The 17,283-nt window shown below is 38.3% G+C and overlaps 1 protein-coding gene and 1 long non-coding RNA gene across 3 annotated transcripts in view; one reads left to right on the forward strand and one right to left on the reverse strand.

The window, feature by feature from the left end:
* DCUN1D5 (defective in cullin neddylation 1 domain containing 5) overlaps positions 1-6,361 on the reverse strand; it is a 30,127-nt gene extending 23,766 nt beyond the window's left edge. The window contains exons 1-2 of one of the 2 annotated variants that reach the window (XM_008020673.3): positions 5,963-6,361; positions 3,457-3,548 (exon numbers count right to left, since the gene is read on the reverse strand). In XM_008020673.3, coding sequence (XP_008018864.1) covers positions 3,457-3,548; positions 5,963-6,048 — 178 coding nt within the window. In that variant the 5' untranslated portion in view covers positions 6,049-6,361. Of the gene's footprint in view, positions 1-3,456; positions 3,549-5,859 lie in introns of both variants that reach the window. The other variant, XM_008020674.3, reaches the window with a different exon arrangement.
* A 111-nt stretch (positions 6,362-6,472) lies between these two features.
* LOC140712757 (uncharacterized) lies at positions 6,473-15,493 on the forward strand. Its single transcript, XR_012094485.1, has 2 exons — positions 6,473-6,622; positions 14,975-15,493. It is a non-coding gene; the product is annotated as an uncharacterized lncRNA (long non-coding RNA).
* The last annotated feature ends 1,790 nt before the right edge of the window (positions 15,494-17,283 follow it).

The raw sequence follows: 17,283 nt of genomic DNA on the forward strand, positions 1-17,283 counted from the left end.
AAATTTAATTAACTCTTTTGGACAATTAGGTTTCCACTCAATTGAAGAAGCTATAGAAATGATTTTGTTCATACTAGGAGTTCACGCTACTCCACCAGCTAGGTACTATATTAGGACTATGCAATTCCAAACTTATTTTTTGACTCTATGAGATCTTAAAACTGCCCTTTCACTTTCCATGTTTTTAATTACCATAGGTCAGTACATTACTGAATCATTAATTTAAATATCACTCAAGAATGAGGTCTTGTGAAAGAACAAAACGGCCTTATCACACATGATATAATACCATAGTAAAAAGTTTAGTGATATTTTCAAAACTAAAAGAAAAACACCATCAATTTCCTGATTTCTTTATAAATATAAAGAAATGTTCCCAGCTATATCTGCAAGGCCTAATACCATGCCAGCCATAACAGATGCTTGGCGGGGGGAAAAAAAAAGCTCAGTCACACAGCACCTTCAACATGAGCTACCTAAGAGTAGTTAATTTTGGAACATTGTAAAAAACACAACCAGTAAATCTGATGGTGTAATGCTATTACTGTTTTAATAATAATAACAACTAACATTTGAGTTCTGACTACCAGGTATTGTGCTAAGGGCTTTACATGTATTATTCTCAGTAGGCAAAATTATTGCCTTCATTTTAATAAGAACACACCCATGTCAAGACAGAACAGTTACTGTTTATTTGGCAAAAACACATGGTTCCTCGCTAAACAGGTCTCTGCACAAAGTGGTCTCCACAGAGAGGCCTTCCCTAATCACTCTATCTGAAAGTCCATCTAACCCTTCTTTATTCTCTATTCCTGAACCTTACCATATTTATTATCCTTATAACTCCCCACAATCTGTACTTATCTTGCCTACATACCTGTTTACTGTCTTCCTCACTAGAAGGCAAGTCCCCCAAAGGCAGGGATCTTGTCTGATTTGCTCAGCACTATATATCCAGCACTCAGCACAGTGCCTGATTCAAAACAAGTGCTCAGTATTTATTGAATGGATGACAGAAGTTAACCAAGAGTACCAAAATTTTCTTTGCAAAAGTGAAAATTAGCTTAAATAAAAAATAAACACAAAATGACGTCTATTATAACAAAATGTTTATAACTATATATAATTATAAACATTATAAAATTTAAATACAAAATACATAAAAGCATAGTAGTTAAAAGCATGGAATTGGGGCCAGGCGCGGTGGCTCAAGCCTGTAATCCCAGCACTTTGGGAGGCCGAGACGGGCGGATCACGAGGTCAGGAGATACAGACCATCCTGGCTAACACGGTGAAACCCCGTCTCTACTAAAAAATACAAAAAACTAGCCGGGCGAGGTGGCGGGCGCCTGTAGTCCCAGCTACTCGGGAGGCTGAGGCAGGAGAATGGCGTAAACTCGGAAGGCGGACCTTGCAGTGAGCTGAGATCCGGCCACTGCACTCCAGCCTGAGTGACAGAGCAAGACTCCATCTCAAAAAAAAAAAAAAAAGGCATGGACTTTAGAATCAGAAGGACCGGGGTTTGAATCCTGGCTCTTGCCACTGTATGATCTGGGGCAAATTAATTAATCTAAGTCTCAGTTTTCTCATCTATAAAATGAGGGTATGGCCAAGCACAGCAGCTCATGCCTGTAATCCCACCACTTTGGGAAGCTGAGGTAGGTACATCACTTGCGCCCAGGGGTTCGAGACCAGCCTGGGCCACATGGTGAAACCCCATTTCTACAAAAAATTAAAAAAATTAGCCGGGTGTGGTGGCACATGCCTATAATCCCACCTAGAGGAAGGCTGAGGTGGGAGGATGGCCTGAGCTCAGGAGCTCAAGGCTGCAGTCATGATGGCAGCACTGCACTCCAGCGTGGGCGACAGAGTGAGACCCTGTCTTAAAAATAAAGCCGTAGTGGGGAGGTGGTGATAATACTACCTACTTAACAGAACAGTCACAAGAAAAAAATAATATACCTAGGACAATTCCTGAATAATGCAATTATTATGTTGGCTATTAAAAATGCTAATATAGTAAACAAATGTTTAATTAGAATCTTACCTAGAAAGTTCCTAGTTGAGAAAAATATTTTCTATTTCTATTGTATCTAGTAACCTTTATAAATGAAATAAGATGAATGACCTTTTGATTCTATATCATGCATACCACTAAAACTGGCATTTGGGATAATGGGTCAACATTTTAAATGGAGGTCAGTAAAAAATGAATTCCCTTCATTTAAATTGGGTTAGTGGTTGTCTTGGGATGCCAGTAATAGCATTTACTTCTGGTCTAGAAAGAATCTGTTCTGTCACTAAACAATTTTAAAATTGTACTTTGGGATCACTCAGCTGATCCCAACAGTGAAGTTACTGCCCCCCTTTCAAAATAGTCTCACATTCCATACAATTAGCCTAAAGTTACACCTCAAGTTCAAAGTATACCACTTTAGACCTTAACGTGGATGAGCACTAAATATAAGGCAATAGATACATATACACTTTTATTTTAAACAAACATTTTGAGAATGATGGTGACTAAAAGGAGGAAAAAAAAAAGTGAAACAGGTAACAAAAAGGAAACAGGGAAAAGAAAAAGAAAAGCTTTAAAATCAATAACTCCAAAAAAACCAAAACTATTCTAAGGGGAAAAAATTTCATATATGCTTATGAGATAGTATAAGTGTTCTTGTGCATATATTTGCTTAACTCTTCAGCCTCATCTCTGGCTGGCTTTGACTTTTGCCTCTAAAACACAACCCCACCTGGGCCTAGGGCTCTTCATCCACCAGTTACAGGATTTAACTGAGGTTAAGTTAGCTCCTCTAGAAAACTCCTATGACACTTTAAAAGCTGGGTTATATATTCCTCCTATGAACTCTAACAGTGTATCTTCTGAATACAGTATTTATCACACTGTATTTATATCAGTCTATTTATTTTCTTACTATTGCATCTCTAGTTGAAGTGGATGGCTAAATGATAATTATTAAAAGGTAAATGTGTTATACAATTATAACTGAGGGGTATGAATCTTTTCCTATGTCTCCCCAAAAGTTTCAGAAAATGTTCAGAAAAATTTCAAAAAAAGAATATTGAATAGAAATGTTCTATTATGTACTCTGTGTTTTCCACAATATCAAGTACAAAAATGTTTTATTATATACCTTTTATTTTCCAGAATACTACTTTAGCCAAAGGATGTAAATAAGTGAATCTTTGTTTACACATTTTATTAATAGTAAATGAGTTTCTTCCCTCCCAGTAAATATATACTGAATATATATTTAAAGAAATATCAGCCTAAATTGGCAACAAATTTTTAGCCTACCCACAATCATCAGTCCTGACCCTCATCCCAGTTCACAGCACTAACACATAGCAGGCCTGTAACAGATAATTTGTTAAATGAATGAGCCAAATAAACTTTTGAAGCATATGAATGGTATCTTCTTACATTAATTTCATTACCTGCATATTCATAAAACCAAGCCAGGCACTTCTTGCTTGAAAAATGTTCCTCTCCACTTATTAGTCTAGCAGGGGGTTGGGATCTGCAATAGCTTAGAAAACACACAGATGCCTAAGATTTTTATCACATCTCAACTCTTAGAGAAAAACTTTCAAAATTAACTACTTCAATTCACATTAAACAAAGATTTTTTTTTTCTTCGGTTGGCATTACTGGAAAAAAATTGAAGTTGTTAAGTAATTGCAACTTGAAACAGTAGTCTATACATAAGAATTATCGGCTAACAAAACCCAAACACCTCTTCACTCAGTATCAAAATCCAAAAATATCAGTAAGTTATTTCCTCACATTTTAAAAGACTACAAAGAAGTTCAACCTAGTAGTTGGAAAAGTATAAATATTTATTGTGATTCTATTGATTTGTATACAAATTCTATTTGTGTGTAATAGATAAATATTGAAAACACGAAGTATATTTTGATACTTAATGAATCAATATTTCAAAATAAAATGTTATATTAAGAGTTGTTTTATCACCTAAGAAATGATGACTTAGGACCTAAGGGTATATTAAATTTCACAGATTTAAAAAAAAACCCTAAAAGTTAATAATAGTCCAAATAATTGGGACAGGGTATTTAATCCTAGCTTCTGTTCATCGTGTTTCATTTTTTTCATAAAATTTCTCTTTTTCATAAAATAACTAAAATTTGGTAAGTTCAAAATGGCCTCTAGAATTTAATGACTTTCAGAGAAACTTTTTTCAAGGAACTCAAATAATTATCCTACAATGATATAGAAATGCTAGAACCTCTGTAATTGAGTAATGTAAAGTAAGAGTATTATATTTAAAAATTTAAATTGATAGAGCAAAGTATCACCTGAGTTCTAATAATACTGCCTGCTCAGCAATTTTGATGTACTTAATTTTAATACATTATATACTTAAGATGACCATGAGATAGAGTAATACAAAAATGAATTAATAATTTGCCTATATATTATAAAAATATGAGCTACTAAAGTAACCCATGTCAAATTCTAATGTTGGCTAACAAGAGGTATAAGAAAAGTGTATCATCTTTCACATTAATAGCCCAAGAAATACTTCTTAGACTCCTTTACCAAAACACAGTAATGAGGGAAAAAAGTCGACCAATTACAAAAAAGATGACTAGATAAGTCATCTGCCTCACAGTTTAAGCAGATCTCTGTTTAAGGAGAGCTCTAGCATTACTTCCTTCTTATAATCCTGGCTACTGTCTTCTTTTAATAGTAGCACCTTAAGTTGTCATATGAAGTGCCAAACATTGATGAAAAGGCAGCTAATATGGGTATTTTTTTAAAAAGCACTTCTCAGTCGGGCGAGGTGGCTCACGCCTGTAATCCCAGCACTTTGGGAGGCCGAGGCGGGCGGATCGCGAGGTCAGGAGTTCAAGACCAGCCTGGCCAACATAGTGAAACCCCATCTCTACTAAAAATACAAAAAAATAGCAGGGCGTGGTGGTGGACACCTGTAATCCCAGCTATTTAGGAGGCTGACACAGGAGAATCGCTTGAACCCGGGAGGCGGAGGTTGCAGTGATAGGAGATCGCGCCACTGCACTCCAGCCTGGGCGACAGTGGAAGATTCCGTCACAAAGGAAAAAAAAAAAAAAAAAAACACCACTTCTCACACCAAAATTGCAGTTATTTTTTTGTAGCATATAATTTTGCTGTGATGTCTCCAGGATACGCTACAAAGGGATCAAAGAACTACTACTATATAGTTCTGCCTTGTCTTCTTTCTTACCAATAGGACAGAGTACAAGAGCTCACAAATTATTTAATTTATGCTGAGAGCGAACAGCGTCCTGAATGCTAGAAGACAAAAAGCATGCAGGGCCTTTCCAACTCTGCACACAGGCACTTGGCATAGGTGAGGCACTATACTTCCAGAAAATGGGGCTCCTGCAATTTAAAAGGCCTCCTGCTGGGACCTTCCGGGTTAGGCCACTCCAAATACTAAATATGGAGGCCAATTACAGCATACAAGTTTTCCTTTCTACCATTCCCAAGACAGTTGACAAGATTCCTTATGTGCTGCTTTCTTCACACTCTACAAAGAAATTCTAGAAGTGACCCTTCCGCGGAACTGCACTCACTTCTAAGTCTAGAAAAAGGCAGAGGAGCGATACGGGAGTAGGAGATTGAGGGTCGGTTGTGGGGTGGGGGTGGGGGGCAGCGCAATTTACATATGCATCTGTTCCCCACCCTGCAGGGCACGTAGACTCTTAACGTGGGCGGCTCTTCTAGTCTCTCCATAAACGCCAGCGTGCACACACTCGAACACGAGGTCGGGTCGGGCGCGGAGACTCGCGGTGTTCGGCACCTACCGCCTAGCTCGATCAAAGGGGCCTCACCTGTCTCCAGCCCCAGCCCGGCAGGCCGGGCCCGACTCCTTTTCCTCCAGTTGTCCAGCAAAGGAGGGAGGAGGGAAGCTTGAAGGGTGGGGGGAGATGGTACCTGGAGATTTTACACTTTTTGAGGCCTCCGTCTTCCGCTACTGCGGCTGCCACCCCAGGGGATTTTCTCTTCTTCTTCACCGGCATCTTCCGCCCTCCCCGGCAGGGTGGGCAGGGGAGCCGGGGAAGGGGGTCCCTGTCCGCTGGAAGCCCCTCAGCGCTGGCACCCAGTTCCCAGAGACAGCAGCAAGCGGAGGAGCAGAGTCGCCAGCCCGCACCGGCGCGGCCCAGCCCGGCCGACGCCCGCTCCCAGGTATCCTCGTCGTCTTTCTCTGACCGGGACAGGGCTGGCTCCTCGCCGGTGAACACTGCGGTTCGTTCTCACCGGGAGGAGATAACGCGGACAGCGCGGCAGCTCCACCAGTCACAGAAAGCAGAAGGCTCAGCCTAACCCGGAGGCGAATCGCTGAGGCCCGGAAGTGACGCGATCGCGGAGCCGGTCCCGGGAAGGGGCGTGATTCCGGTTGCCTCTGCCACTGGTAGGTAGGCCAGGCAGGGAGAAGCTGTCTGACCCTCGCAAGTGCGGCTGCCCGCGGAATTCTGTATTCTGTCCAGAGTATCCTGACCTTTCTCATGGAGTTTCCACCGCGCTCTGAAGCTGGCAGTCACCGCCAAAAAATGAAACTACTAATACTTTGCAGTTGACGGTAAAAATAACCTGGTAAAGTAGACCAAGTTCCACTTCTGAGCTCTTCCACACGATAACCTCACCTGAAGTGTTCCCACCCCTTAAATGCATTGTCACCCTGTGTCTTGCGTGTTTTCTTTATGGGCCTGTGATCAGCCTCCCACTCCCCCTTCTCCCTTTTCCCTACCTTTGCTTATCACTTTGTCCTGTATTGAAACTTAGCTCTACCATTATTTCCACAGAGCTCACCTCTCCGATAACAGACAGTAGATGACCGCTACTTAGTAGGGAGAAATTTGGGGGGCAGTTCTAAGGAGCCTCCCCCAGACCTTACTAACCAAAACACACTGTAATCTATTCACCTGCACTTAGGTGGAAATACTGTTTTTAAATAATGGTTATTGTGTGTAAAAACATAGTAGAAATTCGTTAGTAATTCTGTTGGTAAAATAAATTTATCTCTGCAAACCAACTGTGATGGGAGAAGACTGAAAGTCTGAGTAACAGTTGAAGTGGTTCCTGTGAAACTGCCTTCACAATGGCACCCTAATCTGGCCAATCCGAATATCATATTTCCTTAGTGTTATTAATTAGTTCAGGATGGACACATACTCAGGCTAGGCCAATGAGTGCCGGTGACACAAAATTAAACCACCAGGAAGCAATTTTATTTCCTATGGATTTGAACCAGAGAAGGTACGGAGAATGAAGCCAAAACTCAGAAGAGAGCAGTAGCAAGCAGAAAAATAGAAAAACCAGAATATGTTATATGATATGAGCCCGAAATCCATGATATGCCCTGGTTCACAGTTATGTGAACCAACAAATTTCACTATTTTGCATTTTCAGTTCAATTCTCTGTTACTTAAAACTGAAAGAATGTCAAAGTATATAATCCTTCAACCCATTTAAAAACGCATGAGGCCAAAAAAATCAAAACAGAATCAGATAAAGTCTCTAAATAGAACTACCATCTGCAAAAAGTACAGGACAGAGGAACATGTTAAATACCCAATGCAATCAGCAATATCTAGATGTCAGAAAAATCTACAGGACAAATGACCCAAATTCTGCAACAAATTATTAGGATGAGAGGAGAGAAGGAAATTAAAAGACTTAAAGGATATGTCAGTCATTTTCAGTGTGCACTTCTTATTTGAATTTGATTCACACAAACAGTTTAAACAATATTATAACATCTATGTGGCAGTTGGAGATGTTAAATAGCTGGATATTTGATGAAATTCTAGAACATGTAAAACTTATTTATAGCAATGGCATGTCAGTGACACTTGGGGACAGGGGTGAGTCGGGGATGTCACCCTGTGTCTTGCGTGTTTTCTTTATGGGCCTGTGATCAGCCTCCCACTCCCCTTTCTGGAGTGAGTCGGGGAAGACTGACTGCAAAGAAACACAAGGGAACTTTTTGGGTGATGAACATATTCTATGTCTTGATTGAAGTAATAGTATATATACTTGTCAAAATTCATTGAATTGTACACTTAAAATGGATATTTTTATGAATATTCTTCCTAAACAAAATTTATATAAAATGCGCAAAACAAACCACAAAATAAATGATAATGACAAAACTATTAGAGATAACCAAGCTTATTTCTTCAAGAAGTGAGCTGCAAAAGCTAAACAGCCCATTTTCCCAAGGAGGACCAAAGAAATGGAACAAAACCTAAAGGATGGAAAGAAAGATCTCAGAGGATGATATTAAAGGTGTGTCCTTCCAGAGAGTAGAATCAGGGCCTGATCAAAGTGTAGAGAATTTCATAATGCCTGTCTTGCAGGCTACCAGCATTGCTATAGACCAAAGACCACTGCACATCTCATCTTCTGTTCTTTTTTAAATAGGAATTTTTTTATTGTGATAATTGTGTCCCTTCTTCACCATTATTTATTGGGCGAGAGCGAGAAATAGATTATTGCCTCTTAGTTCATAGGCCATTGGACCATAAGGAATCACTTTCGAACAAAGGAAGACCCCACTATACCTGGAAATCCTGGACATTGAGCTGAATGCAGTAACTGAACTGGAGCCTACTGACATCCATAGAATACTCTGAAAAAAAAAGACTAAAGGCTGGATCTATGTGTGGTTTTCATTTAGTCTATCTACTCAAAAAATATTTAATCATCACTTCAACCAGGAGCTTTACTGGGCCTAAGAATATAAAAGGCAGACATGACTCCTGCAATCATGGAGCTGCCAGTCTGGAGGGAGAAATAGTCATGTACCACGTAACGACATTTTGGTCAAGATGTGGATATGTGATGAAGTCCCTTAAGATTTTAATACTGTATTTTTGCTGTGCCTTTTCTATGTTTAGGTACGTTGAGATACACAAATACAATTGTGTTAAAATTGCCTACAGTATTCAGTACAGTACCAAGCTGTACAGGTTTGTAGCCTAGGATCTATAGGCTATACCATATAGCCTAGGCATGTAGTAAGCGATATTATCCAGGTTGTATAAGTACACTCTATGATGTTCACACAATGATGAAACTGCCTAATGACATTTCTATATGACTCTATGTATGCTATCTGCATTTAAGAGAATTATATGAATAGGAATTAGGGTTCATAATCTATGCTTGTCAATGATATCAAAGGGATGGCAATTTCTGGGTCATTTAGACCATTCACATCTATCTACCTCTTCATTCTCTTGTCTGGTCAGTACCTACTGCTACTGGCAAACCTCCATTCCCAAAAGTTGGCTCTTCATCACCCCAATTACTCTCACAAAGGGGCATATTGATAGCCTTGCTACCTATGAGAAGTATAGAAATGCCTAGTTATGTGGCTTTAATATTTTCTGCTGCTCACTGATGCACACATAGTGCATGATTTTGCATCAAAAAAGATACCTCTAATACAGAAACAAACTATGATGAGTACTGTGGCTCTCTGCCGTGCAGTAGAATTTTTAAAATGAAGGTAATGACAAGGAAGGGAGGGATGAAGTAGTTACCTGAAGCGGAAGCCTGTGTGTTCTGGTCTCAGATCCAAAGGAGACACTCAAGTGACTTTAGGAAAGGGACATAATTTCCTTTATCTTTCATCTTATCCTACTATTATACAGAAGGATGTAGGAAAAAAACAACAAAAATAACACTTATGTTGAATAGGGAAGTAATTAAACAAGAATACTGAGACCCAGTTCTGTTATCTATTTGGCATCTTGGTCATATATACATCCTTTAGCTTTTGGGAGTTATAAAACAAAGCCATGAAAAACATCTCTTAAAATAGTTATATCTCTGTCAAGGTATCCAAAAATAGTACCCTAAGATGTGTTAATTTATATATTCCGTACATAGTTTAGTTTTTCTTAACACCTCTTTAAAATAGGACTTTCCCACTTGCAAGAATAACAAGCAACACAGACATTAAGTGATTTGTGGGATGCCACATGTTATTGTGGTCCTGGATCTGTGCAGATGCTCTCCCTTCCATATATTAATGTTGATTTTTAAAACAACTTTGTAGTTAAAAATTTTGTGAAATGTGTCATGCACATAAATCTACAGAAAGATAACACTAAGAGACTAGTAGAAATGAGATGTCAAGACAGGATTTTTTGTTTTGGCATTTCAGTATAGCCTACAAGAATTTGTGTTTTAGGGAGGCCCAGAGGTGCAGAACTATGTAACTCATGACACTTACCCCCTACACCCTAAAGCTTGGCTGTGACTGTGGTTCATTCTGGGATCTAGACTGAGGGAATAGTCACTACCTAGAACACTGCTTGGCATCATGACAGAGGGAAAGAACAACATGGCAAACCTCATGCTGCCTGTCGAGGATTCTGCCCTGAAGTGACACATTAATCCTGTTCAAGTCATGTGGCTACACCTGAGGTCATGAGGGCAGGAATGTACAATCCTCCTGCAGAGAAACATCAAGTAAAGGTAAATACAGCCTACTACAATAAGAGATTAGACTGAAATTTTGTTCAAAGCGTAGGGAAAAATGAGTTCACAGTGCAATTTTAAAGAGGCAGTAGGAAAATGCATAAGATTGGTTTCTGCTTATACCTCAATATGGCAGATTATATTCTTCAAAGGTGGTCACAGCAATATGTCTCATCCCACATATTCTAGAAGCTTACCATTTCCTATCAAAAAGTGAAGTCTAGTTGAAAAAAATAAACATTGGTTCATTCATTGTGGGAAATGTACCATACCAACGTAAGACATTAGTAATAGGGGAAACTGGGTGTGGGATATATGAGCAGTTTCTGTAGTATCATTGCAATTTTTCCACAAAATTAAAACTCTTCTAAAATAAATTATTAAAAAGTCATAGTGAATAGGGAAAAATAAAGAAAATTTAGAAAATAGTGAAGTACAGGAAGAAAGAGTAATGATTCAAAAGAGCTGCCTAGGTTGGATGCTTTTGGAAAGGTAAGAATCTAAAAACTTCTGGATGTGGGATCATAGGTAGAAAGCAATGTCTTATATATAAGCTAGCTAAGGATAGAGCAATTTCAACTTGAAACCTAACCAGGAAGACTAAGAACAAGTGCTCAGGTGGGAAACTGTATTAAGCAGTATACCTGATTTACCTTCCTATATGTGAATATGTACCCCAAATGAAGAAAAGTAGTTCAGGCCAAGTGCTGTGACTCATGCCTGTAATCCCAGTACTTTGGGAGGCCGAGGTGAGTGGATCACTTGAGGCCAGGAGTTCAAGACCAGTCTGACCAACATGGGCAAAATCCTGTCCCTAATAAAAATATAAAAATTAGCCGGGCGTGGTGGCACATGCCTGTAATCTCAGCTATGTGGAGGCTGAGGCAGGAGAATCTCTTGAACCTGGGAGGTGGAGGTTGCAGTGAGCTAAAATCATGGCACTGCACTCCAGTCTGGGTGACAAAGCAAGACTCTGTCTTTAAAAAAAGTAGTTCATAGAACCAAAATTACTGGCAGAGGTTGTATTGTTTTGATGACTTGCTGCAGAGAACTCCCTTTTTGTTTGATGAGATGGTAGAGAAGACCAAAGTTGAATGGAGACAGCTTGCATTGGGTACATTCTTAAGTGTAGTTTCCTAATTGTGGTATTTGCTGAATAGACGTTTATCGCACTATACACTTCCAAGACTTAACGTTGCAAAGTGGCATAGTGTAAAGGGTTTGTTAAAATGAGAACCACCATTAGACTGATGAATTTCCTTTTTAACTTTGCAACCTTGATAAACATTTAACCATGTTGTGACTCAGTTTTGTTCTTTGTAAGATAAAATAATAATACTTGCCTTATCTAGATATCACAGCATTGTGTTATTGAAAAACATGAGAAAATAAATGTTAAATAAATATTTTGATAACAATGTTATCAAAATTGCTAAAGGGTACAAAACCATGTATCAGTTGAGGTCTTTAGAGTACATTAAACAAAAATCAAATTCTACATTTAGCAAGAGGATTTATTTTGAAGTATTTTACAGAATCAAAGGAAGGAATTGCAATGAAGGAGATATGTAAAAGGAGTGAGGTGTCTTGGTTTTTATCCTCACTCAAATTTTGATAATGGAGCTTTCTCATCTATATCACTACCACTTTTTGATGACTTCATCTTTAGTTGCAGAGATATTAACCATAACCATGTTTTCAGCCATTGAAAATAGGGTCATCTACACTGGGCAGTTTGAATGGGATTCAGCAAATTCTTGGGCCATGGCTATGCATGACTTCTTTGGAAAATCCCTAGGTAACATGTGAGCAGTTATGGAAGGCCACTGGTGAGGACCACTCAGCACAGAGAAGATCAGTTCACATGATTGCAGCAGAGGCAGTTATTCTTAGAAAGGCAGTTAATGGTCTGCAAAGAGTTGGACATTTATTTGGCACCCACCTTGCTCTCGTCTCTGGCAGTGACAGTGTTGGTGTCTCTTGATGCTGATGCTGCTCCTCATTATGTGTTCCTCAGTGGCCTATTCCCTCTTCTCTAGTTTCACAACAAAGACCTCTTCCAAGTTCAAGCCCTATCCAACTTTTGAACTCTATTTCTAGCTAAGATGACTTTCAATTGTTACGGCATAGCATCTATGATCTTCCTCTTTCAGGGCCTGAACTTGTAATTTGCAAGAGCCTTCTTGTTTATAAAGAAAACATAGCTTATGAAAATCAGCAGTTTTTGGTTTAAATAGCATTTTTTAAATATTGTGGTATTTCAAGAGTATGTTTTTAAAGTAAATAGCAAACCAACTGTATTTCTTTCCATTTCTGATTTACAGCTTATAATTTTCTTTTAGATAATGACACCGACTATAGTGATCATGAGCAAGAATATAAAGAAAACAAAAATAAAACAAAATATAGCAATTCTTTCAAGACATTATCTCTCTATAGGCTAAACAAGTAGAGATTCTTAGATAACTTCACGGAACTCTTTCACATTTCATATGCAGTTAAAGCTTCCACTGCACATCTTTCTGATACAACCTACACTTAGGACCAGCTGCCTAATTTGTGGGACCCAGAACAAAATGAAAATGCAGAGCCTCTTGTTAAAAAATTATGTAGTGCTCTGTGAGAACACATCATCAAACCAACTGAAAGGCCTTTCTAAGCATGACGCCCTGTGACATCGCACAAGTTGCATGCCCTTAAAATCTGCCCTGCATACAGTTTAAAAACAAGTAAAGGCCCGATTGACCTATAGGTTCATTCAATGGAGCACCAGATTTGTAAAGCACACTGTGTCAGAGAATGATATGTGTTGATGAAGTCATTCTTTCCTATTTCAGGGTACAATAAAGATTACATTTCCCTCATTGGAACCCTGGAGGTGGAAGTTGCAATGAGCTGAGATTGCACCATTGCACTCCAACCTGGGTGACAGAACAAGACTCTGACAAAAAAAAAATACATTTCCTATCCACCCTTGAAGTCAGGAATTGCCATATACATCTCCTGCATGTATATGGCAATATGTACATGAGACTTCACTCTTTACCTGTCAATCAACCAGATTTAAATAACCCAGGAGAGAATTCCATAGTCCTAGGGGATAGTAGAGCTACAAAATGGAAGCAGTCTAGATTCCTCTATCATCACATGGAAGACTGCCTGCCAAGTACCACATTGAATTGTCAAAAGAAGGAGAAATAAAATTCTTAGGTTAAGCCACTAAAATTTGGAGGTTGTTATAATAACGTTTGCCATACCTTGATTGTCTGTCAGGACTAGGCTATGTTATAGTAACCAAAACTAAAATATCAATATGCTATCGTAACAAAGGTTTATTTCTTGTTCATGGTAGGTTATTGATAAGACCCTACCCATCCAAGCTACTCAGGGAGCTAAACTGATAAAAACACTGTCTTGATTTATACTTCCATGACTACCATGATGGTGAGAAAGAACTATGGTAAATCATATTGGCTTTTAGTATTTTTGTGTATATGTGATATATTACTTCTACATAGAATTCAAAGATCAAAGCAAGTCATAAGATCATACCTATCTTTAAAAGGAGCAGAGAAGTGCCAAGAAAGAGGAAAGCCAGAAACATGTGTTAGATGACAGTAACAACTACCACATGGATATAGATGTTGGTGCTTAGAATGAAGATGCTGCATGCAGAAACTTAAAATACATTGTATAGAATTAGTGGTCATGCAACAGGCAGCAAAGAAACAGATTAGTAGGTTGATTATCTAGAGATTTTTAACATGCCTTGTTAAAATATTCAGTGATACTTCCCAATGAGAAGTAGAAAGGAGACCATTAACCTAGTAAGAATCTAACTCTGTGGAAAATAGCTAGAGGCAGAGTGATAATATGTATTGGCTATAGTTGTCTGCCTTTAGCAAGATTTACAAGACAAATATGAGCTCAGATGAGAACTGGTTAATCTTCTAGAAAGAATAGAAGGATACTAAGGAATCCTAGAGATCAGGGGTCTCTCAGGTTTAGAGAGGCTGACTGCTCCTAGTTTCTAAGTAATAAGAGGTAAGACTGAAAAAAACAAAGTTGTAAGTGGTAAAGGCACTAAAAGATCTCTCAGTTAAGAAAAGTGATAGAATCTTTGGGCAAAGCTCAGACTAAGGGTTTTCACCTTGCCATTTAAACCTTGTTTCATATAGCTTCAGGATAACCATCAAGTTGAGAGAGGAGGACATGCGTATGAGTAAGCAAAAAGATCATTCTTTGGAATCATATATAGGAAATAACTAGAATATGGAATTTAGAATATGGAACTAAGAGCAAATACATCAGAAAGCCCACTAAGTTTGGAAAAGAATTACATTGTTAAATAAACCATGTGCCTGGACTAAAAGACACTGATTTTTTGAGCCTTAAAACAACTATCAAGCTCCCAGAGTTTCCCCAGAAGGAAGCTCAAATAACTTATCTTTTTAGTTTGTAGGTTGCTGAACCATCAGGAGCTACATCTCAACCCGATGGAAACAACTGCATCACATGGATACCTTAGAGATCCCTCTCTTTTCTCTAACAAAGGACTTCCCCAAATGTGTCCTCATTGACTTCACAGCCCCATTCCTGACAAGAACACTAGACACAAGATAGGAATAATTTCCAGTAGTTTCAGTGAATGTGTTCCTTAAAGGTGTAAAATCTCAAATTTCACATTTGATTAGATATCTTTAGGGATTAAAGGTGCCAAGACAATGCTTGAAAAACGAGAATTGTAATTTGATCTCTTTTACTTTAAATTTATCCTGAGCTACCCTGCTGAGTAGGTTGACACTGCCAAATTTTTAATGTTCTATTCTCATAGCAACAAGCTGTGATGTCAGAGAGTTATTTTATCACAGAATCTATCCAAAAAGATGCCAGGCTGTGAAGCAGAAAGCTCTGATTTAATTGCATGTTATTCAACAATCATTTTATGTAAATAAAAATGGAGATAGAAAAAAAGACTCGAAATAACAATTTATGTGAACATCTTTATTAATAGTTAACATGGTGTAAAAAGCTTTCCCTTCAGCGTTTACATCAGTGGGTATGTATTTCTTTTTAAATGACATTAAAGGATATTCAGGCAAGACTATTTCCTGCAAATAACAGATAAGCTAGATAATGTACACAGTAAAGAAAGCAGCTTCAAACCATCTAAAAGTATAATTAGCATCCTCATAGAGGAAAAGATTAACTAGTAATGTGTTTTGAAATTGTTTATATTAAGGGCCTTAACACAGTTTTACTAGCATACTTTATTATCCTGAATGGCAAAATTAAAAGCAATGTCTTTACCAGACAAGTGATTATCACATAATCTGGTGTAAGTGCAACAAATTTCATTAAGACAGCATTACATAAAGCAGCTTTACAAACCTGCAAGCCTTCTGGGCCTGGTAGACCATGTAAATTAGTGAAATGGCCTGGGTGTAAGACAATGGGGTAGGTGGGTACCATGGCTGAAGCCAAGTGCATATCCTATCTGCAGAAGTCTGGATGGGTTAGATTAGGCCAGAGCAGCAAAGAAGCCAAAGAAGCTCAGTTGTTTAGGACAGCACAATTTTCTTGCGTGTTCATACTACCTGTTAAAGGTCAGCTGGAGACTCTGTTCTTTGTCATGAGCGCAGCCACTGTCTAGAACACTACTGGTTATTGTGGCAGAGTAAAAAGAAAGAGCACAGCTTCTTTGACTTAGTGAAGCAAGATTTGTTTTTGTTAATTTGAAAAACAGTAGGCTGGGCGCAGTGGCTAATGCCTATAATCTCTTCACTTTGGGAGGCCAAGGCAGGCAGATCACATGAGGTCAGGAGTTTAAGACCAGCCTGGTCAACATGGTGAAACTGGTGTATTCTCTACTAAAAATACGAAAAACAAAGAAGTTAGCCGAGTGTGGTGGCAGGAGCCTGTGATCCCAGCTACTCAGGAGGCTGAGGCAGGAGAATCACTTGAACCCGGGGGGCGCAGGTTGCAGTGATCCAAGATCGTGCCACTGCACTCCAGCCTGGGGGACAGAGTAAGACTCTGTCTCAAAAAAAAAAAAAAAAAAAAGAAGGAAAAAGAAAAAAACATTAGAAAGCATGGTAGTCATTAGGGTTGCTCTCAAATATTCTATAGTTCTCCTTTTGTGTGCAAGGTATGGTTTCACTTACCTGCCCACTTGCAGCTAGATGTGACTGTGTAGTTTGCTTGGCCAATAAAATGTAAATGGAAGTGATGTGCAGAAACTTTGGGAGCCAGTATCTACTTTTTCACATGTTCTCTTTTCCCTCAATCCCAGTAAGATGTATTGTCAAAAAGCAATGTGAACTACTTAAGAGAATTTTTATATGAGGTAATTATAATCACAGCTCAAGAACTAGAAACAGTTTTTACTAAGAAGTACTTGTATAGCATCACAAAGCTATACTTTTAAGAATATATATATATATATATATATGTATTTTCATCCCAAGACTGGTATTCATTTTATTTTAAAAGATAACAGTTTTAGAATAGTCTGCTGTATTTCCTGCAATCCTTGCTATTAATATTTAAATGTATTTAAAAGTGACTTTGATATGTAATTTTTAAAACATGAAGCACTAACATTCAAATAAATGATATTTATTATCTGATAGAAAAGTTAAGATTTAAATTATTTAAATATACTGTCTAGATGTTCTCATAATGAAACACAGAAATATTATTTGCAAGAACGAATGCTACCCCTTGATTTTGTTATCTTCTAATGACTGTTTCTGGTTCTCTTG

Source organism: Chlorocebus sabaeus, chromosome 1 (assembly GCF_047675955.1).
Source record: "Chlorocebus sabaeus isolate Y175 chromosome 1, mChlSab1.0.hap1, whole genome shotgun sequence".
Classification (NCBI taxonomy): Eukaryota; Metazoa; Chordata; class Mammalia; order Primates; family Cercopithecidae; genus Chlorocebus; species Chlorocebus sabaeus.